This window comes from Pseudorasbora parva, chromosome 3 (genome assembly GCF_024679245.1).
Source record: "Pseudorasbora parva isolate DD20220531a chromosome 3, ASM2467924v1, whole genome shotgun sequence".
In the NCBI taxonomy this organism is placed as follows: domain Eukaryota; kingdom Metazoa; phylum Chordata; class Actinopteri; order Cypriniformes; family Gobionidae; genus Pseudorasbora; species Pseudorasbora parva.
In genome coordinates, this window is record NC_090174.1 from 56,265,459 (window position 1) to 56,293,032 (window position 27,574).

Sequence of the window (27,574 nt, forward strand, 5' to 3'; positions counted from 1 at the left end):
AAAACGTCTTCGCGACCTCCCCCCACGTGTGCGCCATACACACTCTCGTGGCTGTAGTGATGCAGACAGACATGGGAGAGATCGAGAACAACACCGCGCGACCCAAAGTTACCGATGCGAAAGGCATTCTCAAACAGAACCGACAGTTCCTGGATTATTTCTGGGACATCGCGAAACCCGAGCGAGACATCCGCCTCAAAGCGATAGAGGACCTGATCGAGCACCTGAAGCAGAGCGAGAAGGTAAGAAGTGTCACTCCGGATCGGTTTAATATTGGCTGGTCACTGTGGATCAGTGTTATTGATCTCAGATTGAGTTGGCTGCTGTTGCTGTTCTGTAAACCGGTGTAATAATCTGTCATTACCTGGACACTGATCCGTCGGGAATCGGGTTTGGTTGTTGATGTGAACACGTGGGTCGGGTCGCGTCGCATGGGGCTGATGTATTTGGGTGATTTTTCATGTATGAAAAAAGGTTTTACAGTTTTCATTTTTCCATTTACAGTGTTTAAATTATGTTTTTATTTTGTCACTCTGTAACAAATATTGAGTCTTTTTGTTGTCACATTTCTATCTGTCTGTCTATATTCATTCATTCTATCCATCCATCATCTTTCGTTATATCCATCCATCTGCCTATATGTCTAAAATTATCTTTCTATATGTCTAAAATTATCTATCTATCTATCCATCCATCCACCTATCCACCGTCTGTCTATCTATCCATCCAAACATCCATCCATTTTAAGTCAATCTATAATCTATCCATCTAAAATCCATCCATCCATCCATCTCTTTATCCATTCATCTATCTATCACCCATCATCTATCAATCTATTCATAATCTATCATTCTATTCATCCACCCAAAAGCTGTCCATCTATCATCTTTACATCTATCACTCTATCTATACATCTATCACTCTATCTATCACTCTATCTATACATCTATCACTCTATCTATACATCTATCTCTATATATACATCTATCACTTTATACATCTATCACTCTATCTATACATCTAATCTATACATCTATCACTCTATCTATACATCTATCACTTTATCTATACATCTATCACTATCTATACATCTATCACTCTATCTATACATCTATCACTCTATCTATACATCTATCACTCTATCTATACATCTATCTCTACCTATACATCTATCTCTATATATACATCTGTCACTCTATCTATACATCTATCACTCTATCTATACATCTATCACTCTATCACTCTAGCTATACATCTGTCACTCTATCTATACATCTATCACTCTATATATACATCTATCACTCTATCTATCACTCTAGCTATACATCTGTCACTCTATCTATATATATATCACTCTATCTATCACTCTATCTATACATCTATCACTCTATCTATCACTCTATCTATACATCTATCACTCTATCTATCACTCTATCTATACATCTATCACTCTATCTATCACTCTATCTATACATATATCACTCTACCTATACATTTATCACTCTACCTATACATCTATCACTCTATCTATACATCTATCACTCTATCTATCACTCTATCTATACATCTATCACTCTATCTATCACTCTATCTATACATTTATCACTCTACCTATACATCTATCACTCTAGCTATACATCCATCAACTATCTATCATCCATAATGTTTCATTCTAACCATCCATCATCTATATTCTATCTATCCATCTGTCTGTCTATCTATCTAAAATCCATCCGTCTGTCTGGCTGCCGGTATTTGTTTACAAAAATACCCCTAATTGAATAATATTACCAAACAGATCCAGTGACCTTGTATAATGAAGTCAGTGTACTGTAGATGATGGCGTATACATGTTTCCTGAGTGCTTATGTTCTGTGTTTCATCCAGGCCGATGAGTTGAAGTATTCACTGAAGAGACTCGTGGATGGTCTTTCTCACACGAGAGAAGATGCTCGATCAGGATACAGTGTGGCTCTCGCGCAGGTATTTTTCAAGTTTTCTCTTCAGGCCTGTCCTTATGGCAGTCCTTAGTTCTGTAATCCACTCTTATTGTTCCTGCATGCAGCTGCTGAGTGTCTTTGAGGAGATCTCACTGAAATCCACACTGGACAGCGTCAAAGAAAAGCACAACATCCAGACAGCCAAAAAGGTGAGATTTGATTTTATTTTATACGGAAGCCTTATGTGTTCATATTTTATTATCCTAATCATCAATCTGTCATGATCACGGTCATCATGCTTTGATTCTTTTAACAGAAACTCATCAGAAATGCAGCGTTTGGGAATTTCTTCGGGGTGCTCGCCCTGTCTCAGTCCACACGTCTGCATAAGGTAAGAGAGACCTTGTGTATTGTTACATCACATACATAACTAATGCTTTTTTTGGCATTTGGGATGCATGTAAACAATCATTGGTGTTCACGATCTCTTTCTGTCACCACATCACCTTTCAGGATCCGCAGGTCATGCTGGAGTGTGTCCAGCTCCTACAGAGTCTGTCCCAGTACAGAGAACACCTGAAAGACCTGCCCAGAAAAACCATGGTCGACATCCTGTCAGAGGTGATTAACGTTATTCTGGCATCTTTACTAATCTTTCATTTTCATCTTCAGAAAACAAATGTCCTGTCCTTCCATTGACAGCTAGGCAACTGACACTTTCAAACCCCAGAAAGATAGTAAAGACATAAGTAAAGTAATCCTTATCATGTTATTAATCTCCAACAGACATCATGCCACAACTCAACACGCATGCATCGTGTTGCTCGCGTGAATGCATGTTGGAGATTATTAAAATCATAAATAAATAAAATCAAATAATAAATTAAGTGGTACATTGTGTTGTTTGCACAAAACAAAGCGATCGTGTTGCTTCATAAAACCGAGGTTAAACCACTGGAGTCACATGATTACTTTAATGTCTTTACTACCTTTCTGGGGCTTGAAAGTGTCAATTGCGTAGATGTCAGTGGAGGGACAGAAGCTCCCAGATTTCATCAAAAAGATATTCATTTGTGTTCAGAAGATGAATAAAAGTATTACAGGTTTGGAACGACATGGTCCCTATTTTTGGGTGAACTATCCAATATGTGTGGAGGTATATATCAATTATCAATTTTTTATAGTTTAAACAACAACTATAATAATTATTATATGAATGTTAAATATTAATACTAGTATTTTTTAGTATTTTTATTATTACATGTAATATTTGTATATCATTTTTTGTTGTTGTTTTGTTGTATTTATTGAAGGTGTTTGAAAGGTGCTTTTGAGCATTCTGATAGCAGTACAAATATGTATAGCTTGAATAATAGACATAGTAATATTCTATAAAATTTAATATGATGATGATAAAAACCTTTATTGCCCCATGGGGAATTTGTTTTACACTCATGGTAATACTAAGACTATAAATTTGTATTATATATATTAAACACATTAAAGGAACTGTATGTAAGAAATGTATTTCAATGAATCATAAAATGACCCTGATATGTCACTAGACATTAAGAAATCATGTTAATTTCAAATACTTATATCACTGACAACAGTAGTCCGGCCAGGATATTGTCGTTTAAGAGTTGTTGTTTCAGCCCTCAGCTGATGTTGACATGTAGTTTTTTGGCCTGAAGCTCCGCCCTCCACCTATTGACCAATCACAAAGTCAGTAGTGTTTGGGCATCCGGGGAGCCAGATCTGCTCTAGTTACCACAGCTGCAGCTACAAACGTTCCTGCTGGATCCTGCAGCCTATCTGGCAACATTGCATCAGGGGAAGGGGGAGAGGGGATAGTGATTGCAGTACCAGTTTAGGCCAAAATCTTACATACACTTCCTTTAATAATAAAATGTATATATTATGTGTAATGGTTATTTTGCGTGGTGGTTTGCTGTGTAGGCGTCGACGGATGTGTTTGAAGAGGTGCTCTTGAGCGCCCTGAAGTCCGACCTGACCTCCGCCCTCAACACCCCCGAGCAGCTGGAGCTCCTCCTGGTGGCCCTGCAGAAGTTTCCCTCAGTGCTCAAGCCCAAAAAACTCAAGAAATTATTGGGAACCACAACAGTCATCACTAAAGAGAACATGCCTAAGTGAGTGTGTTCAAACTGCCCTTTTTGAGCTCCTTTCAGAGATTTTTTTGAATATGCAAAAAATTAAAATATATATATTTACTGACTATTTTAACTAAATGAGATTAAGATGTGGTTTAATTGTTTTAATTTATTTATAATATAATTGATTAATAATCATTTATTTGTGTTGATTTTATTTGAAAGAGCTAAAATTGTTTTATAGATGGGTAGGTTAAAGGGGGGGTGAAATGCTGTTTCATGCATACTGAGCTTTTTACACTGTTAAAGACTTGGATTCCCATACTAAACATAGACAAAGTTTCAAAAACTAATGTTGGACGTTTGATGGAGTATTTCTGTGTTAAAAATACTCCTTCCGGTTTCTCACAAGTTTCGGAGAGTTTTTTTCCAACAGAGCGGAAGGTCCTTGTATGGGCCGTACGGGCTCTGCTTCCGGTAGGGTGTGCGCGCGCGTGACTAGAGCGAGAGAGAGGAAATGCACACCGTAAACACTGCTCTCAGGTGCAGATCCACTCGTCCGTGCAACACTTCTGTCGCGCCGCGCTCCACTTTATTCCTATGGGTGACGTCGAGCGACTTCAACGCTTCAGCACAGCATTCCGGGAAGGCAGAGCTGCATTTGAACCGATTTGAACGCAGAAATGACGAGAAGCGTCACATCACGCTTCAGTCGCATTACAAAAGTGGATCTCCACGGTCACTGCTGTCACAGGACTTCACGAAATTAACAGTTACCAAAGAAGTGTGTTTTTGACGGAGCGGTCCCAACGATAAGGGTTCGGTCCTGCTTTGGAAACAGGCGGTGCTTCAAATAATAAACTGCTTCAAATGTCTGTGTTGTTGGCTATCGTCGCATAAGTAAACATCAGTAAATCAATGGAGCATGCGATCTATGGTGTGTGTTTAAATACATTTGTTTAGCTGACCAATATAGGTGTCAGTTTGTTTATTGTAAAACCACCCAAACATAAACCTAGCGTTCTCACAACACGCTTTCTGTTCTCACAAAGCGTGCTTCATCATTCAAATGCGCTAACGGACTCCATTGTTGTTCTATGTATAACGTTACACTAGTCTGACGTGCAAAACCGTTTTGCTTGCTACTTCTAAGGTCTAGTCGCATACAATAGTAAATAAACCGAATCATGTCCTCATAAGCTGCGAGTAAAGACACACAAATGTTGACAGGCCACTAAATACAGTACATACCACAGAGACGGACGTCCTGCTGCTGCTGTTTCTCCTGTTCAATTTATTTCTGCCTCCGAATGATTCTGGATCATTATCTGTATTAGTTGAATCTGATTGATAGCCATGGTTTATTTAGGGTAACGTTTTCTTCTCCACGCTTGAGGACGTCACCTCTTTGTGCGCTCGTCATTCTTTAGCTCCGCCCACACGATTCGCCTCCAGGCGCTCGTTTTTTTTCTGGAAAGACTCGGTACAGCCCATATTTCTTTTATAAATATAATAAAACTAAAGACTTTTCGGAGATATGAAGGATGCAATACTACTCTATAGGTACTCAAGATTGACATGAAACTGAGTGTTTCACCCCTTTAAAACATGCTAATTTGTTTTTTTGTAATTTGTAATTATTTTTAGTAATATATTGATTGTATTGATTTTATTCAAAAGGGCTAAAATGTTACACATATATGATAAAAAGCATGTATTTTGTGTGCTTTATTGTTTTATTCATATTTTTGATGCGCCCTCCCAGGTTAGTGGAGGTTTTAAAGATGGCCGCCCGCTCCGTGAAGAAGGAGAACGTTCTGCCGCCGGTCGCTTTGGACTTGCTGCAGGCATCTCTGCGAGAGGAGAACTTCGAGATGTTCTGGGCTGATGCCATCCTCAGCGGCATGATGTCAGAGATGCCTGGACCCACACAGTGAGTTTTACATGTGTAGAATTTTAATGAAACATTTTTTTTATGTCTAGAGAAATTCATGATTTAAAATGGAATCATGGGTACATTTTTACTGATCTGAATCGTTTCAAAACCTATTAGAATATGATCTCTTTCTCTCTCTCTCTCTCTCTCTCTCTCTCTCTCTCTCTCTCTCTCTCTCTCTCTCTCTCTCTCTCTCTCTCTCTCTCTCTCTCTCTCTCTCTCTCTCTCTCTCTCTCTCTCTCTCTCTCTCTCTCTCTCTCTCTCTCTCACACAGTTATTTGGGTTTCCGCTTGCTGGGAGCCTCTTTGCCGCTGCTGTCGATCCCTCAGCTTGAGTTTGTGCTGTCCGGTGATGTGATGAGATATTACGGTGAACACATGCTGTCCGCACAGGTCTGTCTTTGTTTGGTTATGTATGTTTCATGTGATGGATGAGTTTGTTAGGATCTATAGTTTTTGCTTTAAAGAGGAAAATCATTAATTTAATACAAATGCAAAAGTTTTTTTGTTTGGTTTTTTTGCTTGTAGTTGTATGCTACAAACATCTAGCATACTGCTGTTTGAAACATTTATACATACATTCATGTGTAAGGAGGCCCTGAACCGAAACATAAAAAATAAAAAAAATGCTGGGAATTAGTAGGAATTTCAAGAATAAAGTCGAAGCATAATTTGAGAATAAAGTAGGCCTACAAATATGGAAAAATGCATATGAAAATTTCAAACTTGGTGAGCAAAGACCTTTGCTTATCGCCACCTACTGGTATAACAAAGTAATTAATGCAATCTCAGGTTTACGTTTAGGAAGTTTTTCCTTTGATTTTTTTCCCTTTCAAACAGACATTGTTGGAATGATCCCCGTTTACAAAGATCTGGGAAAACAACTGAACTCTGTATTCTGCTGCCAGCCAGTAGCTGGCGATGTTGTTTCGTTAATAAACTTATAGACTAAAAATGTAATACATGTAAATAACGTCACTGTTTTCACAAATTTTGTAGTTTACTCGGAGACTATAACGGTATAGTTTTCTAAAAGGTGCAATTTAAAGGTGATTTACTTTGATCGCTACCATAGACATCAATGTTAATATCTGAACTATATAGTTTTGTCCCAGTCCTTGTGTGATGATTTGAGTTACTGGAACACAGAAATAATCATACTCTGTGTTGATACGTCTGTTTGTGAAGATTTGAATGTTCTGCTGTGATTGTACTTGTCAAGGTTTTAATAGACATAGCCGAATTGTTGTCATTTAGGAATAAGAGAACGTGGTGTTTGAATCAATCTTTTGAAGGGGTGGTTCAGTGTTTTTTTTCTAGGCTTAGTTGTGTTTATGGGGCGCAGTATAACATGTCTTAATACTTCTTTGTTTTAAAAACGCCATATTTTTCTTATATTTGACCTTTATTCCACACCGCTGTCTCCACTGTCCTTTGAATGGCTCGTTTGCTTCCTGCTTCAATGAAGCCCATCCCTCCGAAAAACGCAATAGTCTTAGGGTGTACTCACACTAGGCACGGTTGCCATGAACCGGGCCCGAGTATGATTGTCCCCCCTCCCCACTCCCCCGCTGGCCTGCACTCACATAGGAGGGTTTCAGCATTCGTGCCGGAGCACGCTTACGTCATTATGGTGCGCCGGTTTCGGGATAAACAGGAAGAGCGGTGCTCTCTGAACACAATGGAGTCAATCGCTCTGATTTCTTTGTGGATAATTTTGTGTCGTTTGGTCCATGGTGGTCCACAGCCCTCTCACAGCCTGTTGTTAAACAGATGTGTCGCCTTAGTGGCGCGAAAATGTTCACGTAATCGTGCTGCTCGTATTATGAGGTTTGCAAGGTACCAGCTGAAGTGCAGCAAGGACTTTGCAGCTTTGATTACGGACTCCAGCACAGTTAGCGCTCACACTGCATGTGAACTGCGCCCGAGTCCATGCTCTGGCCCACCTCTTCCAAGCGGGCCAGGGCCGGCTAATCGAGCCGAGCCCGGGCACGGTTCGGAGCACTCACACTAGTCAAACGATCCGCGCTTTGGTAGTCAAACGCACTCGGGCACGGTTCAAACTGGCTAGTGTGAGTACACCCTTAGATTGGTTAGATGGCCAAATGTAGTATCATTTATTTTTATTGGCTGAAGTGCCAAGCACAGGTTGTCCGGAAACGCCACGCCCCTTCCCATTACAGGCAGAAGTCACATCTGCGGTGACTAGCAAGGGTTTATATGTCACCAACCCGGGAAGAAGCTCATTGTAGTCCAAACCGGCTGTTTTTGTAGGCAATAAACTGCCGTAACTTTAAAAGACAATATCTCTGTTTGCATTGAACTTCCAGCTCTGTAACTTTGCTGTTACTGTTTATGCTCAAGCAGTGACATTACACACTAACTAAAGTTCAAAAAGTGGAATCGCATGCAACCAGCCCTTTACCGATTAATCGTGCAGATCTACAGTGCGCTTGTGTTTCACTCAGACTGTTTCTTATGGCGTGTCTTTCCCTTCAGTTGCCAGACCGATTCAAGTTTGCTCCGGAAATGGAGAAGTACGTGAGCGAGTTCATGCAGGGCTGCCCTGACGCTGACAAACAGCTCTCAGTGATGCTCCGCTTCACCCAGCTCACCAACCAGGGCTACCCTGTGGTCCCGTCCTACTGGAGGGTTCTGGAGCACATGGTCCCGTCTGCGCTGGAGCAGTACGTGGAGTGGCTGATGGACGCGTTCTGCAAGCCACAGCTGGATAAATGTCTGGACTTCAGCACCCGCAGACAGAAAGGAAACCAAGAGTCTGGATTAGAGTCAGTTTACATTATATTCTCTGAGAATTTACTTCATAAAGTCTTTAAGATTAGATGATTTGGGGACAAAAGTATCATCTTTAACAAAGCAGATTTTAACTTTGTGATCTTACGAATTTTCAGTCGGTTTTATTTATTTGTATTTATATACAATTACATTTTTTTGTTCATATTTTGATTTGGCTTTTTTTATTTTAGTTGTAGTAGTTTTGTTGTGCTTTTGTATTTGTTATTAGTTTAAAAAAATATATATTTCTATTTAGCTTTAATTTATATTTATTAATTGTATTTTTTTAATTAATTTTAATACTTCAATTTATTTTATTTCCAGGTCGGCAAGGCAACATTTAAGTTTTTTTTCATCTAATGATTTTATTTTATTTTAGGTAACAAAAACACATTTTTTAATACTTTAAATTCTTATTATATTATTACTGTTAATAAATATATATATTTTTATAATGATTTGATCATTTGTATCAATTTTAATTTTCAATTCAAGGATAATTCATTTTTTTGTCACTTCCCATGCATTTTTCTTATGTCAGTTTCATATTTTTTCTATTTTACTTCATGCTGTAGGAGTGACGCCTGTATTGCCAGGTTTCGTAAATGGATCGTCCCACGCCTCACTTTCATTGTGGACAACCATCAGATTAAGAAGCAAGAGGATCTCGTCATGAAAATGGCTAGGTAACTATATATTTCTATTTTATATTGCACCAGTGACCTCTACATGACCTCTCTGTGGCATTTATACTGACACGAGTGGACGGTATTGTGATGTTTTTTCTTACTCCTATAGGTTTATTTTCTTCCACGGCTTCTTTGATGTGAAGAAACCCACCCCAGAAATCCCTGAGACAGTGCAGGCTCTCTCAGTGCCCATAGATCAACAAACACGAGCCACGCTCTCCTCAGCCTTCTACAGGTCTGATTTATGTTCTTCACCTCCACACCATACATGTTTCATTATATTAATATATGATTCCCATTCTGTGTATCACTAGCTGTGTTTACATGGACCCTAGTCAAGTCACCTTTATTTATATAGCTGTTTTTACAATGACAATTGTTTCAAAGCAACTTCACAGTGCTAAAAGGATACCTTATTCCCGCTGTTATTCCCTTAAAGCTACACTGTGTAACTTTTTTAGTTTATTCTTAGCTAAAATCACTTAGTTCTTTCAAAAATATATGTGCTCATTAATGTATATTTACTTCTTTCAAGTAATTAAGTGTTCTCGTAATTTTATAATATACCATTAAAAATACATACGGGTGAGGGGTTCGAATGGCGGTCGCCATGTTGCTCCTCCATCTTGAAAGTACATTAGCCAAAGAGGGACATACCCGTAAATTCAAGCTTCGCTTTTTCGCGTTTTAACACTCGATGGCACTGTGTCGAATGTGAAGAGGGGGATTGCTTGAGGCTGCTATATGATGATGGAGGATCACTCTTAGTCTCGGGAATATGTATCAGAGTCGTCAAGGAAGCGGAAAAGAGAATTAAGACGGCAACGCGACAGGCAAATCAACAAGACAAAAGTAAATACTGGAGTGGCCTTTCCAAGATGGAAAGAGCTCATGAGGAGCAACAATTTTAAAAAGGACGCCGACGTTGCCTGCTTTCTTCTCGACAGGTAATATTAATTCAGCCCATTCGTGTATATTGGAAGTTTTATTGCTGCTTGGCTAATTATATCATGGTGTGCTGTGCATAACACTAGAACGACGTCTAGGATAGTTTTCCTCGCGTCAATGATGAAAAAGTATTGTTTACCTTATAACATAAATCCGTGTTCTATGACGGATAACATGAGATTAATATTTTAATTGCATTATAATTTGTTTGCCTTACGCTAGTGGTGTCGTACAATATACAGAATAACGATAGTACTGATAAAAGTTACTTTACTAAGATTAGCTCGCATTCGTCTGGGAACCTGATAGCTGATGTTAGCAATGAAATGGTAAAAAAAATACAGAAAACGTAAAACTTTTATTCATTTTACATAGATTCATTTGATCATAGATCATTTGGCAAATTAAATAACTGCAAATTATAATAGTTTTCAAAAGTAACCTCATCACTTGAAGCAACACTCACTGAAGAGGTCGAACTTGAAGCCATGACTAAATCGGCCACCGTAGGAGTTTAAACGAAATCGAAATTGAGAGGAACAGAAACTATTATTCACTGGATGGTCATATACCTTTTCTCCACTAGATGGGGGAAAATATCATACAGTGTAGCTTTAACTAAGACAAGTTGATCCATACCTCTCTCGTCTCAGTGCGTGCACTTAATCTCTCTGACGCGTGGTGACCAAGTATGGTGACAAAAAAGCAGGTTAAAAAGGAGAACTATAATGTATGGTGGACTAGCACTTCTGAAAGTACTTCCGACTCGGCGCAGTAAAAAGTCCCGGCTGAAACATTCTCCCTCACATCATTTGAGGGAGGATGTTTCAGCCAGGACTTTTTACTACGTGGAGGTGTTTGGTCGCTTCTAACTTGATCTCTGTTTGGTACTTAATAAATGAACTGGGCCTCGTGGGCTAAGCTAAATGCTATCAGAACGTCAACGTGCATCAGAGAGATTACGTGCACACACTCAGATGAGAGAGTTATTTATCAACTCGTCTTAGCTAAGGGAATAAAATAGTTTAATATGAAAAAGAGGTGGAGAATCCCTTTAACAGGAAAGTAATGTAACAGAATTTGATTCGGTTGTACAGCTCTGGAGGAAATGGTTATGTCATCTAGCTCAGTTCAATTATCATATAGTCAGTAATATAGTTGAAAATTTAGTGTCCCCAACTGAGCAAGCTAAAAGCGAAAGTGGCAAGGAACCGAAACTCCATCAGGGCCAGATGGAGAAAAAAAAACCATTACAAGTCAGAAGTCAGATTATATCGGAACATTTACAATATTGGTCCAGTTTCATCTGGTTGAAGATTGGAATACTCATGCAGGAGACGGGCTTGTTGAGGATCAGTGCCACTGGATGTTGTGTCGATGTGGCCTTCACAGAGGAGAGTCTAGTTGACACTTCAGGTCTGCGTTAAGTCCACTATCTGATCTGGATCCGGCCCGGATCCGGCTAACTACAGTAGTAGCACAATCAGAATGAAAAAAAGTCACATCACGTATCCACGTCAATCGGAATGAAATGCCCAGATCTGTTTAAAATTTCATTCAGATTGTAAGGGGTGATTTATTTCTTCTGCAATCTGATTGAGAGGACAAGTAAATACTTGATTGGATTCCAAACTGAAACTGGAGAGTACTGCGCATATTTTTTCTTAATTAATTAAATAATTATAGTAATGCTAGTAATGTTAATTAAATTAATTTAATATATATGATTAAATTAAAGGTGCTGTATGAACATTTTTTTTGACTGTGCTAAACCATAAAAATCCAATAATATTTTTGCAGAGATTTTGCTAAGTTCACATGTTGTTTCTCAGATAAACAATTCTACTGCCAAGTATTCTACTTTGATATGTGTGTTCGTGTTGGAATGGCTGTTTTTTGTTTTGGTCTCTGTATTTCGACACCCGGGGTTGCCAGTTGGCATAAAACACTGCGTTTTTCAGCCAGTGGAAGCCAGCAAATAACTGGGTCAGAGATCGCAGGATCTACCCGACTAAAAATCCTCACTATTCATCTAAACCGTTCATCTAAACTAGGGGTCGGGAACCTTTTTTGACTAAAGAGCCATTTTTTTCATTTTTGGATAATGCATTTTTTCAAAAGACCACATTAAAAAATAATATACTATTATTATTAAAAAACTTTTTTTCCCCAATAAAATGTTCAACAGTAGACTAGCTAGTTATTAGGTCCACAATCAACTAAAAACAAACAAATATGCAGCAAACAATAAATAAGTTGCAATATTATTGCAGAGAGAGAGAGAGAACGCAGTGCTTACATCTATTGTGTTTATGTGAATACTCGACTTGGCATTTTGATATATTTCTGTGTTTATTTGGCGTGCAGCCGAAGACAGGCTACTATGCTTGTCCGTGCTGCGCTCATAGCGCGCGCACAGCATCCTGTCAATAGAATTCAGTTCTCTTTCGCGACTTATCGCACTTTTAATATACATATGTAATATAATTCAATATAAAGCACATACCACTCTTTTCTTTCTCATTCATTCATGTTTCGTTATTAATAACTTTATCTGCGCAGATTATCATAAATTCGACACATAGGACCCGCTGGCAAAAGGGAAAGTAACCTACCAGCGGGTGAAATGTTTGGAAATGTTTTTTTGCAGAGCAAAGCACCAGTTTCAATAAAAGCAAGGATATTAAAGTTTAGATAGCCTACTTTTTACATTTTCGCTGCTTTTCTAAAAATGGTTTTGCCATTACCTTAACAGCTGCTTGAATCCCAGTGCAGGAGCTCTTACCATAGAAACGTGAGTGGTTGCTGTCGCGTCCCGTGACACGCGCGGCTGGTACAATTTGAATATTATCATAAAGGTTTCATTTACTTCGGTAGGATGTACAACAAGGGAATTGTAATTAGCTGCCTTTCTGTAGAGCGCGGATCTCTGTTGATGTCTTTTTTTAATTTTTTTTATCGATCATTTATTGGTAAAGGGTGAGAGATCTGGCAGGCCATATGATTTTTGTCAAAGAGCCAGGTTTGGCTCGCGAGCCATAGGTTTCCAACCCCTGATCTAAACCATATTAAAATGCAGATAAATCAACTGATCAACTTACAGAGGCCTTTTATTGTCAATTGTGCTTGGTTTATGTTGCATGTCCTCAATCTGGCTTGAATCTGCTTGAGGGTTAAGTCTGAAGAGGAGGGGAGGGAAAACAACTTCTTTCCAATATTTTGAGTTTGGGCTGCAGTAGCCAGTTCAAGCATTAGCTGTCAATATTACTTACTGAACTTTTAAATTAAATTAATTATTATATACTTCAACTCCTCCAGTCTTCTGCAGGGCCTGAACACAATGGCTGTGTTAGGAGATTCACCTGAGGAGGAGGGGCAGAACCCCAGGAGGATTCTGGGTGTTAAAGCAGACGGAAGCATGTGGATTTACTGTGTGGTGCAGTACGCCTCCACGCTGCTCAACCAGGGCAAATACGTTCAGAGCGTTCAGACCTTCAGTTCAGAGCAGAGACAGGGCTGGGACAGGTGATGTATCCTACATAACACTACTAATAATGTCTGTCATAATACACAGAAGAGCAAGAAAAAGCTCTTATCCACAATATGACCTTTTAAATGTAAACAAGAAAAGTGAGATGCTTAGTGATTTTGTGTTGTGTGTGTTCAGTATGCTGGAATCGGTGGAGGCCTTGAGGAAAAAAGCAAAGAAGTCTTCTTCACCCGAACACGCAGCGTTCCAGCACCTCTTCCTTCTCATTGGGATGCAGATGTTCAAGGTTTGAATCTTCCTGCCTTAATAAATGCCTGCTGCTTTAGATCAGGAATTCACTAAATTTACTCTTGATGTAAAATATCTTATATAAATAAGTTCCTCTGAGATTTTGTTAAAGGGTTAGTTCACCCAAAAATGAAATTGATGTCATTAATGACTCACCCTAATGTCGTTCCACACCCGTAAGACCTCCGTTCATCTTCAGAACACAGTTTAAGGTATTTTATATTTTAGTCCCAAAGCGTTTGCAGTCTAGCCTGAGGTGGTCATACTCAATTCTAGTCAGAATATGAGTCTGAAACTGCTCCATTGGGCTGTGATTATGGGGCGCATTTCAACTGAACCAGGAAAGAAATCAATTGGATAGACCTACAACCAATCAGAGCAACGAAGCGACGCATTACGTTAGTTGTCAAATGTCAACAGAGCTCAACTGCACTGTGTTGCCAAGTCCGCGTTTTTTTTCCGCGGGTTTTTTTCCATGTCCGCTTGAAGCGACTATTATATGATATATAGACCCATGAATGCGAATTTTAGCAGGCAACCTTGCCAAAATAACACACATTTTACCCCCCAAACGCCATTTTTTTCCGGAACCAAGATGGCGCCTGACCGTAAACGCGAAATGCACTGTCTTTATAAAGTATCTTCTTATTAAAACTGTTTGTACACTTCCAAAGTTCTCAATGCTTCGGTTTGCATGTAGGGACTCTCATTATGCTGCCGTTTTAGTGTGAGGCTATTTTGAGCCTTATTAGTGGTATTAACTAGCGATTTAATTTCACTTACTATGTGCCACATAGACAAGCGGTATAAGCTAATCTGTTTTTAGAGATAAAACGCTTTACATTCGATTTTCATGAAACCGCATCCCAGAGAACGATGGACTCGGTGACCATCTTAAACCATCTTAAAGGAGTTGTCCTTTAAAAGGCTCAGGAGTAACAAGTTAACTTCTTTTTTATGGCTTAAATGGTTAAATACATACAAAATTGTCAAAATGCCTGTCTTGCTGAGTATTCAGGTAAATCTAGTCAGTTTTAGAATGTAAATAATAAAGAAAATGGATGTGTACATGGTTGTGTATTAGATCAGTGCATAAGCTCTTATAGTGATGGCAGCCTAAGAAATCTGCGGCAAAAGACAAAGAGAAAATCACTCCCTTTTCTTCACTGAATAACTTTTTTTTAACTTTAATCGTAAGAATTAATTTCTGTATTTAAATTTTTACAATGAAAACTATTCAGTGTTTTTGCATTTGATTACTTTAATTTATGTAGTATTTCTTACCTGGTTACTACTGTAAGACCCACCTGAATAACTTAGCCATATTTTTATAATTGGTCTCTTCATTCAATTGTAGTTATTTTGTTATCTTTTGCAATTTGTTTTTGTTCTTATTTTATTACTGACTCGTCTTTTTTTCTTTTTCGTAAATGTAGCTCAACAGTTCAAATAAATCCTCCCTGTGGTGTGTATAAGCCATTACAACAAAATGACCCAAATTATAAAAAAATCATGAGAAGATGATTTATCTGTATGGCGGTATATATGGCAGTTTTCCCTGTGGAATGGAATATGCAACGTATATGCAATATGATATTTTTAGCATCCAATGTACAAAGCTCCTAGATCACGTTTTCCACATGTTGCCTGTAGTTTTTGGCTTCGTAAATCTCTTGGAAAGAAATGTTTTGTCAGCAGAACAATCCAAAAACTCATTAATTAATAGACCCACTGAAAAGATCTATCTATCATCACAGCCTTGCTTTAATTGTCATTAAAAATCAAAGATCTTTGTTGTGTGTGGTAAGATCTTTGTGTTGATACATATTCACTTTGCTGTTTTTGGATATGCAGTACAATAAAAACTAATGTGCTTCACATTCCTGTTCCAGATGAACCAAACAGGTTCTTATTCCAGAAAATTCTGCCTATATTTTGTGATCTTTCTTGACACAAGTGTTCTTTCCTCACTTCAGGCTCCAGAAGAAAGTTTGGAACTGTTGAATGATTTGCGTACTTGCATGGAGAAAGCTCAAGCTAAGAAATCCAAAAAGAAGAAAGCAAGTAAGTTGGAGCGGTTCAATGCAGTTAATGGATTTAATGAAATACAGCCATCTTTTCGGCTTCTGTTATTGATTTGTGATCCATAAAATCCTGCTGTGTGTTTGTTCATTGTGGCTGTTGTAAATGAGAAATCTGTTGTTTATACACTAATTGTGTGTGTGTGTGTGTGTGTGTGTGTGTGTGTGTGTGTGTGTGTGTGTGTGTGTGTGTGTGTGTGTGTGTGTGTGTGTGTGTGTGTGTGTTACAGCTGGCAAGAGCTCAGATGAGGAGCCGCACTGGGTGGAGGTGGTTGTTGAGATCCTGTTGTCGCTCTTGTCTCAGCCCAGTCGACTCATTCGTAGTGTGTGTAAATCTGTGTTTGGCCGTATCTGCCCTCACATCACCCAAGGAGCTCTCAACTCAATCCTGAGCGTAAGAGACTATTGACTAATTAACAGTGTAGTATTATTTGTATACTATTATAGTATTTATTTAATGTTTTAAACTTGCCATTTTTGGTAAGACTTTAGTTTAGGATCAAATTCTCACTATTAACTAGTTGCTTATTAACATGCATATTACTAGGATATTGGCTGTTTATTAGTGCTGTTTATTAGTGCAATAGTCTCTTAGTGAGCGTAAGAGACTATTGACTAATTAACAGTGTAGTATTATTTGTATACTATTATAGTATTTATTTAATGTTTTAAACTTGCCATTTTTGGTAAGACTTTAGTTTAGGATCAAATTCTCACTATTAACTAGTTGCTTATTAACATGCATATTACTAGGATATTGGCTGTTTATTAGTGCTTATAAAGCACATATTAATGCCTTATTCTGCATGACCATATTCTACATCCCTAAATCCTACCCTGTACCTACATTTAGCAACTACCTTACTGACTATTAATAAGTAATTTTGTAGTTAATAGTGATAATGTTATCATAAACTGAGCATGAGTAATTTTCCCAATTTCCCCATCCACATAAAAGTGATTACAGTTTAATAATGTTCTGAAAAACTTTTTTTAAATTTTGTAAATGTGATTGTTGTTTGATCATGTCAAAAACGATAATTTATTAAGAAAGTAAATGTGGTCTGTTTTGATTTCTTGTTGATTTTTAGGTTCTGGACCCAAACAAGGATGAGGATGAAAGTGGCGTTGTGGTGATGGATGAGAAAGATAAAGAGAAAAAGAAAAAACAAAAAGAGGACGAAGAGGTAGATGACGAAGAAGAGGATGAGGAGGTGAGACTGATCATTGTAAATATTTATGGCATGAAACCAAAAAGTTGGCAAATTTTGAAATTTTTCTTTCTTTTTTTTGATTACGTCAGGATGAAGAGGGTTCTGATTCATCAGATGATGATGATGATGAGGATGAAGCCATGGAGGAAGGAGGAGAGGTTGATCAGAACTTCCGTTTGGAGTTGATGAAGGTTCTGCAGGGTCAGAACGCTCTGGTATGAACAAAACATGTAATTTGCACTACCAAAACGCAGGCCTGGGCAATACACTGATATGATCACAATATATTTTCTGACAATATAAAATTTTGCTCAATTGTGTACAATGTTAAATAAACCTTATTAAGACAGTAAGCCAAATTCACGCACGTATCACGAGTATGTCAGCTGCTTTCAAATGCTCCAGTGTGTGTGTCAGCACTCCATCAAAGGTTTCTATTTACAACATGTTTGACTGTGTTGAGCATTGTAGCCAATCACAGACATGTCTGTTGAGTGGCAAACGCAATGACCAATCAGAGGTGTTTAAGTTATTTAGTGGCGCGAAAACATAATACTGCTCCAGCTCGCTCACTTACTGAGCTCTTCACACTCACAAACATTTCATTTTATCTAACAACATGCAAACACAATGTAAATAAGAGATGTATTGCACAATGTAGGCAACTTCAAATGTGACGAGCTTAGTCAGTGATTCAAAAGGGAGCGCTTTTTACTCACTCTCTGTTTTATAGCTCATTCACAATTTAAACAGTAGCCGATGTTTTGTTCTCACTTAGGCCACGGAACAGGATGGCAGTGATGACGAGGATCTTGATGATGCGGCTATGATGAAGCTGGACGGAAGCCTGTCTTCTCTCTTTCTGGAGCAGAAGAATAGGATCCAGGCCAAGAAAGACGAGAAGAACAGAATCAGCAAGGAAAAGGTCCTCGTGCGGGACTTCAAGATTAAAGTATGTCTCTATTATTTATTTGATCACAATTGATTTTTGACAATTTGCACCGTAAAACCCTTTGTCGCTGCAGACTTTGGCTGTTGTGTTGCATCTAGCAGGTTTTTTTTAACATGTTTTTTCGTGTTAAAAATAATCAATAAAAAAAAAAATCATTTTGTAAACATCCCCCCTGAATCTGAAACCAGCCTATTCGTTCAGAGCTTCCTTAAGACTCATTAGTGACTGGTCAGTTTTGGGGGAAAAAACAATGCAGGTTTAGTCTCTCAGTGTCTAATTGAAATAATTGTATGTGTTATTTTCAGGTGCTTGACATGGTGGAGATGTTCTTGAGCAAACAGGGGAGCAGTCCTCTGGTTCTTGGGATGGTGGAACCGCTGCTTAGTGTGATCGAGAACGGGATGAGCTCTGAAACCAGCCAACAGGAACAGGACTACCTGCGCAAGGCCGCAGACATCTTCAAGTGAGCAGTGTTATTTTGTAATTTTTTATATACTTTATATGTAATATATTATATTTTATTTTTTATATTTTCATAAATAAAAAAAAACTTGTTTTAAGGTAGGGTTGGCAGTGTTAGAGAGGCTAGCGATAGCAAGGTAGCTTTAAAATGTATAAGATCCCACCCTCCCTTCAGCGTGTCTTTATAGCCACACCTCCTCCAAAGCATGAACGCACACAAAAGCGTCACGAGAGCACAAGTCTCAAAGCACAAAACATTAACAATAATAATGAACGCAAACTTACAGCGCTCTAGTTGTACCACCTGACTGCTGCAGATTGATTTCGGCATTGATAGTGTTAACATAGAAACGTATAAATCCGAGTCTGAGGACGTGAAAAGCACCGGACGTCACTGGTTGCCATCTTGTAATTACGGTTATGACACTGCAGGAACGTAAGCTTGTTGTTTTGGTTCAGGAGGAACTGTATAAGGTGGCTGCTGTTTGACAATTGCATTTTAAAAATATATATATTTCTATATAGCTTTAATTTATTTAAAAAAAAAAATATTTATTTATTTGTTAAAATTTTTCATCTAATATTTATTTAATTTCAGTTTCATTTGGGTTAATTCCTTAAAACCTGAAAGCAGAAAACATGCTGCTTATTTCCTTCATGACAAAAGCTAGTTCTGTTGGTTTTAATTTCATGCAATTCTTATAGTTTGCCTTTCTGTCTCTGATTGGCAGGAACCGGCTCTGTCGTGGCAAGTATTACTGCAGGGAAATTGATGGACGAGAGGTGGAGCTTCATGAAATGTTTGAGCGTCTGATTGGTCGAGCCCAAAAGATGACAGACTCGTCCGTGTCTCTGTACTACTTCAGGTGAGGACTTCTGGATATTGATGTTTATGTAGATGTTGCAGGCCAAACTTCCACCTGTAGTATACAAACTCTCATTTTTAGTTTACTGTGATTTAAATATGTCTTTAAATTGCGTTGTCGTTTTTGTAGTGCTGCACTCTATGTGCTGAAGGTGTTGAGAGGCGTTGTGAGCGAACAGAACTCAGAGGTAATATACAATCTCAAATTGACACCGTTGCTAATCTACAAGTATTGAGGTTTTGAAATAATTTTGTGCTAATTGCAGGCACATTTTATGGGTAAAGTGGATGTTGAGAGGGTCACAACTTGCTTCAGGGACGCACTGACATCTTTCATGACGAGAAGGAAAAGCCCTCTCACTGGAGCCATGTTCAGCGACCTCTTCGGCAGGTTCCCTGTGAGTCTAAACAGCTTCAGTAGTAAATATCAGTTGTATGCGTTGAGCGTGTGTTATGAGTGTGTTGCATGTTAGTGGATTAGACCGCGGTGGAGGATTCGTTGTGCGGCAGAAGCGCCAGACTTCAATTTTTTAAATGTGCGTTTTGCACCACTATTCACAGAGTACACACGATCGTAAAATTAAAAGGGAAAGAAAAAGGGAACGCGCGATTTCAATGCGCTACTGCTCTTTGAAAGCGGCTCCCCGGGGCATGCGAATATCTCACAATATGACCATTTTTAAGGTGTAACCATCTCTTAGCTCTGTAACATGCTTGAAGAAAGTAGAAATGAAATAACATTCATTACAAGTTGATTAGTTAAAACATTTCAAATGCACCTCCAATCTATGTTTCTAGTCATGTATTACATCATTGAGGATTTCTTAAAAAAATACTATTTAAAAAATCTTGTCTCGTTCTTGTGAACCCAATCTCGTGTCTCGTCTCGTGAAGTAAGCGTCTCATCAGACCACAAATAATCGCAATAAGCCATATTGTGATTTTATTCTGATTAATTGGTGTAAGCCCTATTTAAAGGTAGGTAGCTTATTATTAGTAAGATTGATACGACCAGCATAATTTTTGCTATTGCTCATGGTTGGTTTGGGAATTGTTCAAAGAATTAAACGCTGATTGAACATCTTTCACTGGAAAACACCATTTAAATGTTCTTGAAAATGTAAAAATGTAGGCCATGTCAGAGCATATGAGCGGAGTGGAGCGGTGAGAATCTCCGCTCATCGCTCACGGAACTGTTCACCCCTCCGCTCCCCCGCTCAAAGCTACATCAGGCCGCTCCACTCATTATTGCTCAGCGCTCAACGGAGTTTGCTTCGCGCTCCACTCAAATCGCCCCCCGCTCGCTCCAAAAAAGAAAAAAAATCTACATGTATATCACTGAGCAACAACAACATTTTTCAAATAGAAATGTTTTATTCCAAATTACAAATTAGGCTAGTCACAAAAAGTCCTGTAAAATTAAACGAACAATGGGCATAATAATATAAATAAGAATGATATAAACAAAAATATACATAAACGTTTTAAAAGTAAATTAACTATTAGGCCAGAACTTTGATTAGTGAACTTCTGCGCAACGCGCACGATTAAAATTTAAATAGGCTTATATCACCCATTGTACACACAAACTGCTGTAAAATTAAATGAATAATTGGGCCTAATAATATAAATAAAATGTATAAACAAAAATATAAAAAATCCAGAAACATTTTAAAAGTAAATTAACTATAGGCCAACATTCTTTTAACTGATTTTTGCGCAGCGCGCAGAATTAATTTAAAGTTAAATTGGCTTATATCAATTGTAGCCTACAAAAAAAAAAAAAATGCTGTAAAATTAAACGAATTAATGGGCCTAATTATATAAATAAAAATATACAGGCTATAGGCCTACATCAAAGTTTTAAAATTAACTATTAGGCCAAAAGTCTTAACTGAACTTTTGCGCAGAGTGCAAACAAAAAAACAAAACAAAAAAACACTGCTTTCCTATCTACAGTTCTTTTGAGTTCACCTTCAAGAACACAAGTTTGGACAATGTCTGAGGCTTCAGACTCATGCGGTGGTTTCTTGAGAGCAGGCCAGCAGCGGAAAAAACCCTCTCTGCGCTCGCCGACCCGCTTGGGATGCTGAACACAATGCGAGCCACTTTAGACAGGCGGGGAAAAGACGCTGAGCTTTCTTTCCAAAATCGAATGACATCTGCGTCCGGGTTCTGTCTCGGGGATGAGAGGTAATTTTCAACTTCACCTTTGGCATCTCCAGTGCGTTGCTGCTCGCTGAAGTATGAACCGAACAGGCGAACTCTTTTTGGTTCAGGCTCGGGATTCAGGTCAGCGGCGGGTGGTGTGTCGTTCTCGGATGTCCCGGGACCGTTCATTTCCTCCGCTTCTTTTATGAGGAGTTCACGGATCTCCCCGAGTTTGTTGCATACAGACTCATCTCGGATTATCCATTCTGTCTTGAAACGGGGATCTAACACTGATGCTAAAATGAGATGTTTATCAGTATAGTATATTCCATAGCGAGTTGACACATTGTTTGCCAGTGTTTCTGCAAAAGCAGCGATGCCCATTGGAAGTGCAGCGTGAGTGTCATCGGTGAGCAGGGATTTTATTTCTGTGACAGCAGGGAGGATCATCCCCAAGTTCCCCAGCTCCTTCTGCATTTTGTCTGTGAGATCTGCCAGAGGTGTAAGCACACTGACAAGGTGCGTCAGCTGGCGTACTTGATTCAGGGTGATGTTAGCAACATTAGACTTGAGTTTGTTTTGCCATAACGGGTCTTTTTGGAACAACCGGATGACCGACTGAATCATCCGAAGCTGGCTGCTCCATCGAGTGGCGCAGGCATTTGTGGGGCGGACCCCTAATTGGTCTGTTTCCTCTGTGTTCAGGGTGCTCTTGCGTACACTTTTCACCAGCTTGCCGACTTTCACTAACAGCCTATTAATGTTGTCGTGCTCGTTAACGGCATCTTTGATTGCTAGTTGAAGCATGTGAATGGGGCATCTCAGATGTAAATTTGACACAGTAAAGTACTGATTAATCATAGTTTCTACATTAGTTATTATCCCTTCCACACTGACTTGCGAGGGCGCCGGTGGTTCCTCATCCTCCTCTTCATGTTCAGCGCTGCTGCTGGCATCCGCGGTCACTTCACCCTCCTCCTCCTCTTCAGTACCAGGGAGGAGGTTAAAGGCCTTGATCATGTTGCTGGCACTGTCAGTGACGACACGAATCACACGTCTTTGCACGTTCCAATATTTCAGTACACTTTCATACTTTTGATAAATACGATCTGCGGTGTGGTGCCCTTGTATGTGCTCACAGCCCAACAAAATCGTGTGCCCCCGGAACGTCCCATCAATGAAACTGGCCACGATGCCAAGGAAGCTGTGCCCTCTTCTACTGGTCCAAATGTCCGCCGACAGAACGAGCCCATCACTATTTTGCAGTAGGTCTCGCAGTTTGGCTTCCATCTCTTCCAGAGCATGTGGCATTAGCGTGTCGCGTACGGTATTGTAGCATGGGGGTGTGTAGCCCGGTTGAGCTGCGCTGGCGAAGAGTTGCATCCCTTCACGTTCTCCTTTACTCAGCGGTTCATAGTCCATGTAAATCATTTTAAAAAATGCTACATCCAGCTCTCTTTTTCTCTCCCTTGTTATGGTTGGGCCTTTGCGTGCAGTGAAGAAACTTTTGAATTCCTCAACAGTTTTCTCTTGTTGCTGCTGCTCCTCCTCTCGCTCTATCAAATACAAATTCACGGACGACACAACATAAATAAAACTAACCATTAGGTCTACTTGAATGACAAAAATGTGTTGAATATTACGCTATATTTAATTTACACTTTGGTACAAGTTCAATTTGCTAACCTTTTGCTTTCTTCCCTGCGTGTTCACGTAGCACACTTTCATGCTTTCGGGAGATGTGCCTTTTTAGATTCCAAAAGGAATCTTTACTAACTGAAACGATGTCTCCACATTCGTTTTCTTGTACCCCATTTTCACTAGTTCGTTTTTTAATCGTACACCTGTATGATTTCTCGTTTTCTTTTTTGAAGTACTGTTTGAACTCCATTATGAGCAGTTGTGAGCCGAGGTTTGAATGAAAATAGTCTGTTGATGACAGTGCAAGACAGATGGATTCTGGGTCAGGCTTGACTGAGCATGCTTCAGACTCGTGGTGTGAGCGGAGCGAAATTGGAGCGGGAAACCAACGCTCCGTCCTTTTTAAAAATGCCGCTCTGCGCTCTGTCCAAGACCTGCCCGCTCGCGCTCCCCGCTCGCTCGCGCTCCACTCCGCTCACATGCTCTGGGCCATGTCCACACTAATACGTTTTCATTTGAAAACCTATATTTTTCTCTCCGTTTTGGCCTTCCGTCCACACTGAGACAGCGTTTTAAGTCAATGAAAACGTATCGTTTTGAAAACGCTCTCCAAAGCGGATAAATTGGAAAACGCCGTCTTCGCGTTGTAGTGTGGACTGTGAAAACGGAGGCTTTTTAATACGATGACGCATTTTTAGCCATGTGATGCAGTCATATGACCAATTCAGCCAAGATGGTGAACGACATTGTACAGCAGTTATTTTGTATGCTTTCTGTTTTGACAGCCTTGTTAAATATTAATGTCAGTTTGTACATACTGTTTAAAAAACTCTCGGCATTGCCGCAAAATTTCAAAGAGTTAAATAAATGAGTAGCGGAAATGACGAAGCGTCTTGGATTTGCTCATGCGCAGTACGGGGACGTAAGCGTTTTCAGACGTTTCAGTGTAGATGAACATTTTTGGGAATGTTCTTAGAGCGTTGGAGCTTTTTTAGACAAAAACTCCACTTTTAAATTTATCCGGATTAGTGTAGACGCAGCCATAGTCTCTGTCTCAAAGTGATCAATTTGCTGTGTGTTTGAAGGTGTTTTGTGTGAACCTGTTGGACACGGCTGTGGAGAACATTACAGGAGGACTGAGGGAACATCAGCAGGTAAAAAGAAGCCTAATCCAAAATCCCTCTGTTATGGCATTTTGGAGCATCTCAAATATTGATATATAATCCTGTACGAGATCTTTTCATTATTATTTATTGTTATGTTACATTTTTTCTTCAGAGTCAGGCATGTGTCATGGTGCTGAAGGCCCTGCAGTCTAAAGATGTGAGGAACATGCCTGATGTCCAGAGAACTGAGCTGCATCAGAAAGTGGCAGATCAGCTGGCAAATGTAGGCTTCCTTCAGCTCATCGCTTGAATTTCTCAAAATGCAAAAAATGTTGACAGATGAGTATCTGTAGCATCGTGTGAGTTTGTGTCATGTGTTGCACAAATTCCAGTGAAATCCAATTGAAAATGAATACACTACCATTCAGAAATCTGGGGGCAGTAGGATTCTTTTTTTAGTGTTTTTTATCTGATCAAAAATACAGGAAAAACTGTAATATTGTGAAATATTATTACAATGTCAAATAAATGTTTTCTATTTAAATATGTATTGAAATATAATTTATTCCTGTAATGCAAAGCTGAATTATCGGCTGGCTTATAGCAGTTATTTAACACAGTAAATAACTTCAAAATAGATGAGTTATTTATTCACGTTATATTAATATTTAACATTTTGACCAAGAAGTGCTTTTGACTGCTTTCATTGAGTGCTCATTAAGGAATATGCGCATATCACTAATAACTAATTTATTTCTTCCAGAGTTTTGAAAATGTGCAGTGTAAGAACAAAACCGTTCGTGAAAAGATGGTGAAGGTGCTGGAGCTCTGTCAGTACCTTATCAAAACCGTTCACAATCAGGTAATGACTCACTGTTTGTACTATAAACCTTGTGCTTTTTCATATTTCAATTAAATTGTGAGTGTGATAAAGGGCCTTTTGTTTCTTTCTGAGCAGAAAATGCAAGTTAACCTGGAGGCCCTTCAGAATATTCTCACATCCATAAACGCTGAAGGGATCCTACAGAAATCAGGACAGCTGGAGGACACGTACTGGAGCGTGATGAAATTATTTAGCATTCTGTGAGTCACGTTATTAACATTTATTTGGATTATACTTTTGAGCATGTGTGTGTGTCTGTATACATGTACATTTCTATTGTATAAGTATAAGTATATTAAAATAGGCAACCATTATTTTAAATTGTAATAATAATTCACAATATTACTGTTATTTTTAACACTTTTTTTAATGTTTTGTAAGAATGTTTTATTTCATTAGAAAATCTATGACATATATATATATATATATATATATATATATATATATATATATATATATATACACACACATACATACGTGCATGCATGTGCACACACACACACACACACATATCATATATATATGTGTGTATGTATAATTAATTTTTTTTATGAAATAAATGCAGGCTTGATGAGCATAAAACATTAATAATAATGTTTTTAAAATTTTGACCGTTATAAATGTTATATATAATTTTATTTATAACGTGAGAATCATTTGTTTGCCATGAGTAATCATCTCTTGGTTTGTGTCCATGTCATAAATAAAAATAGACAATAATAATTTTTGTTAACATTTTAAAAAATACAATACGGTAATTATAGAATTTCCAGAAAATATAACTATATTGCTAGTACCGTCCATCTGATAATGAACCTGTATTCAATGTTCCTTTATAGAAAACCAAAGATAGAAAAGGTGAAGAAAGTTGTAGAGGCAGAGCAGACAGAAGAGACGACAAAGAAGAAGAAGGGCTTCCTCCCAGAGACAAAGAAACGCAAGAACCGCAAGAAGCCCGTGGTGCTGGAGGGGAAAGAGACGGCAGCCTCCACAGAAACCCCTGAAGGAGCGTCAGGAGAGGAGGGAAAGAAGAAGAAGAACAAGAAGAAAAACAAGAAAAGGAAACAACAAGGAGGAGAAGAGACACAAGATCAGCCGGCCAGTAAGAAAACCAAAACGCAGCCGCAACAAAAGAAGAAAAAAAAGAAAGGAGGGCAGCAGTGAGATGATGGGAAGTAATTGGACAATAATGTGATATAACTGTGATGAATACAGGACTGGCTGCTGTTTGTCATATGCAGCCCAAACTTTAGGCCTGGTCATCATAATTCGGGTGATTTAATGAACGGCTCAAATTCTGTTCAGAGAAATCCGCCAGTGTGAAGAGAGAAACTGTTATTGTTTCAGATATATCTGTATTATTTGCCTTTTTGTGATTACCTGCAGTATGCAATGTTTGTCAAAGCAATACATGCAATACTAAATGGTATTTTATTCTTTATATGTGGTTTCAGTGTTTTCACTTTATGTGGCAGTAATTAAAAATGACTTGATTTGTTCCAGTTACACCGTTAAAGCTACAAAATTACTACAAAATTAAAATTAAATAGTTTTAGTAGTTACTCAAATAGATAAGTGTAAATAGATGGATTGATGCAAAGTTAGATAAATACAGGATGGCTGAATATTTGGAACTTTGGATGGATGAATGCATAGATGAAAACTAACGCCCTGCCTCCAATGATATCTCCCGAAGGGTAGCATGTACAGGGTGAAAAAGCAACGGCCCTAATACTGAGCCTTGTACATGGAGTTACTTGTGGTATGACTCCTACTTCCATTTACTGCTACAAAATAATGGCCGTCAGATAAATAAATGCAACCATGCCAATGCAATTCCACTAATGCCAACATAATTTTTGAGCCTATTCAAAAGAATGATGTGTTCGATAAATCCAGTGCTAAAGTCTAGTACAACAAATCGGAGAAGCAGTCTTCCTCAACTTTCACCATTTCTTTCTAAAAAAGGATTTTTGACGGAAAAGAGAGATTTGAGATCAGTCTGTAGTTAAAGAGTTAGTT

The 27,574-nt window shown here is 38.6% G+C and overlaps 1 protein-coding gene across 1 annotated transcript; it reads left to right on the forward strand.

Moving 5' to 3' along the window:
- mybbp1a (MYB binding protein (P160) 1a) lies at positions 1 to 26,993 on the forward strand. Its single transcript, XM_067439574.1, has 27 exons — positions 1 to 242; positions 1,888 to 1,983; positions 2,066 to 2,149; positions 2,257 to 2,331; positions 2,454 to 2,561; positions 3,900 to 4,090; positions 5,817 to 5,984; positions 6,262 to 6,379; positions 8,486 to 8,775; positions 9,358 to 9,468; positions 9,581 to 9,706; positions 13,738 to 13,944; positions 14,087 to 14,195; positions 16,174 to 16,261; positions 16,509 to 16,672; positions 17,370 to 17,492; positions 17,582 to 17,707; positions 18,271 to 18,444; positions 18,750 to 18,907; positions 19,638 to 19,772; positions 19,902 to 19,959; positions 20,038 to 20,169; positions 24,649 to 24,717; positions 24,842 to 24,952; positions 25,433 to 25,531; positions 25,628 to 25,752; positions 26,392 to 26,993. Exons 1-27 carry the CDS (start codon positions 60 to 62, stop codon positions 26,714 to 26,716), a joined length of 3,753 nt encoding a protein of 1,250 aa, XP_067295675.1. The 5' UTR covers positions 1 to 59; the 3' UTR covers positions 26,717 to 26,993.
- The last annotated feature ends 581 nt before the right edge of the window (positions 26,994 to 27,574 follow it).

What these genes read in the sequence shown, in the direction of transcription:
- mybbp1a (XM_067439574.1), top strand. Translation starts at nt 60, where the DNA reads ATGCAGACAGACATGGGAGAGATCGAGAACAACACCGCGCGACCCAAA. An exon ending in TGGTCGACATCCTGTCAGAG is followed by an intron (nt 2,562 to 3,899) that starts GTGATTAACGTT and finishes TTTGCTGTGTAG; the next exon opens with GCGTCGACGGATGTGTTTGA. An exon ending in ATCCAAAAAGAAGAAAGCAA is followed by an intron (nt 16,262 to 16,508) that starts GTAAGTTGGAGC and finishes TGTGTGTTACAG; the next exon opens with CTGGCAAGAGCTCAGATGAG.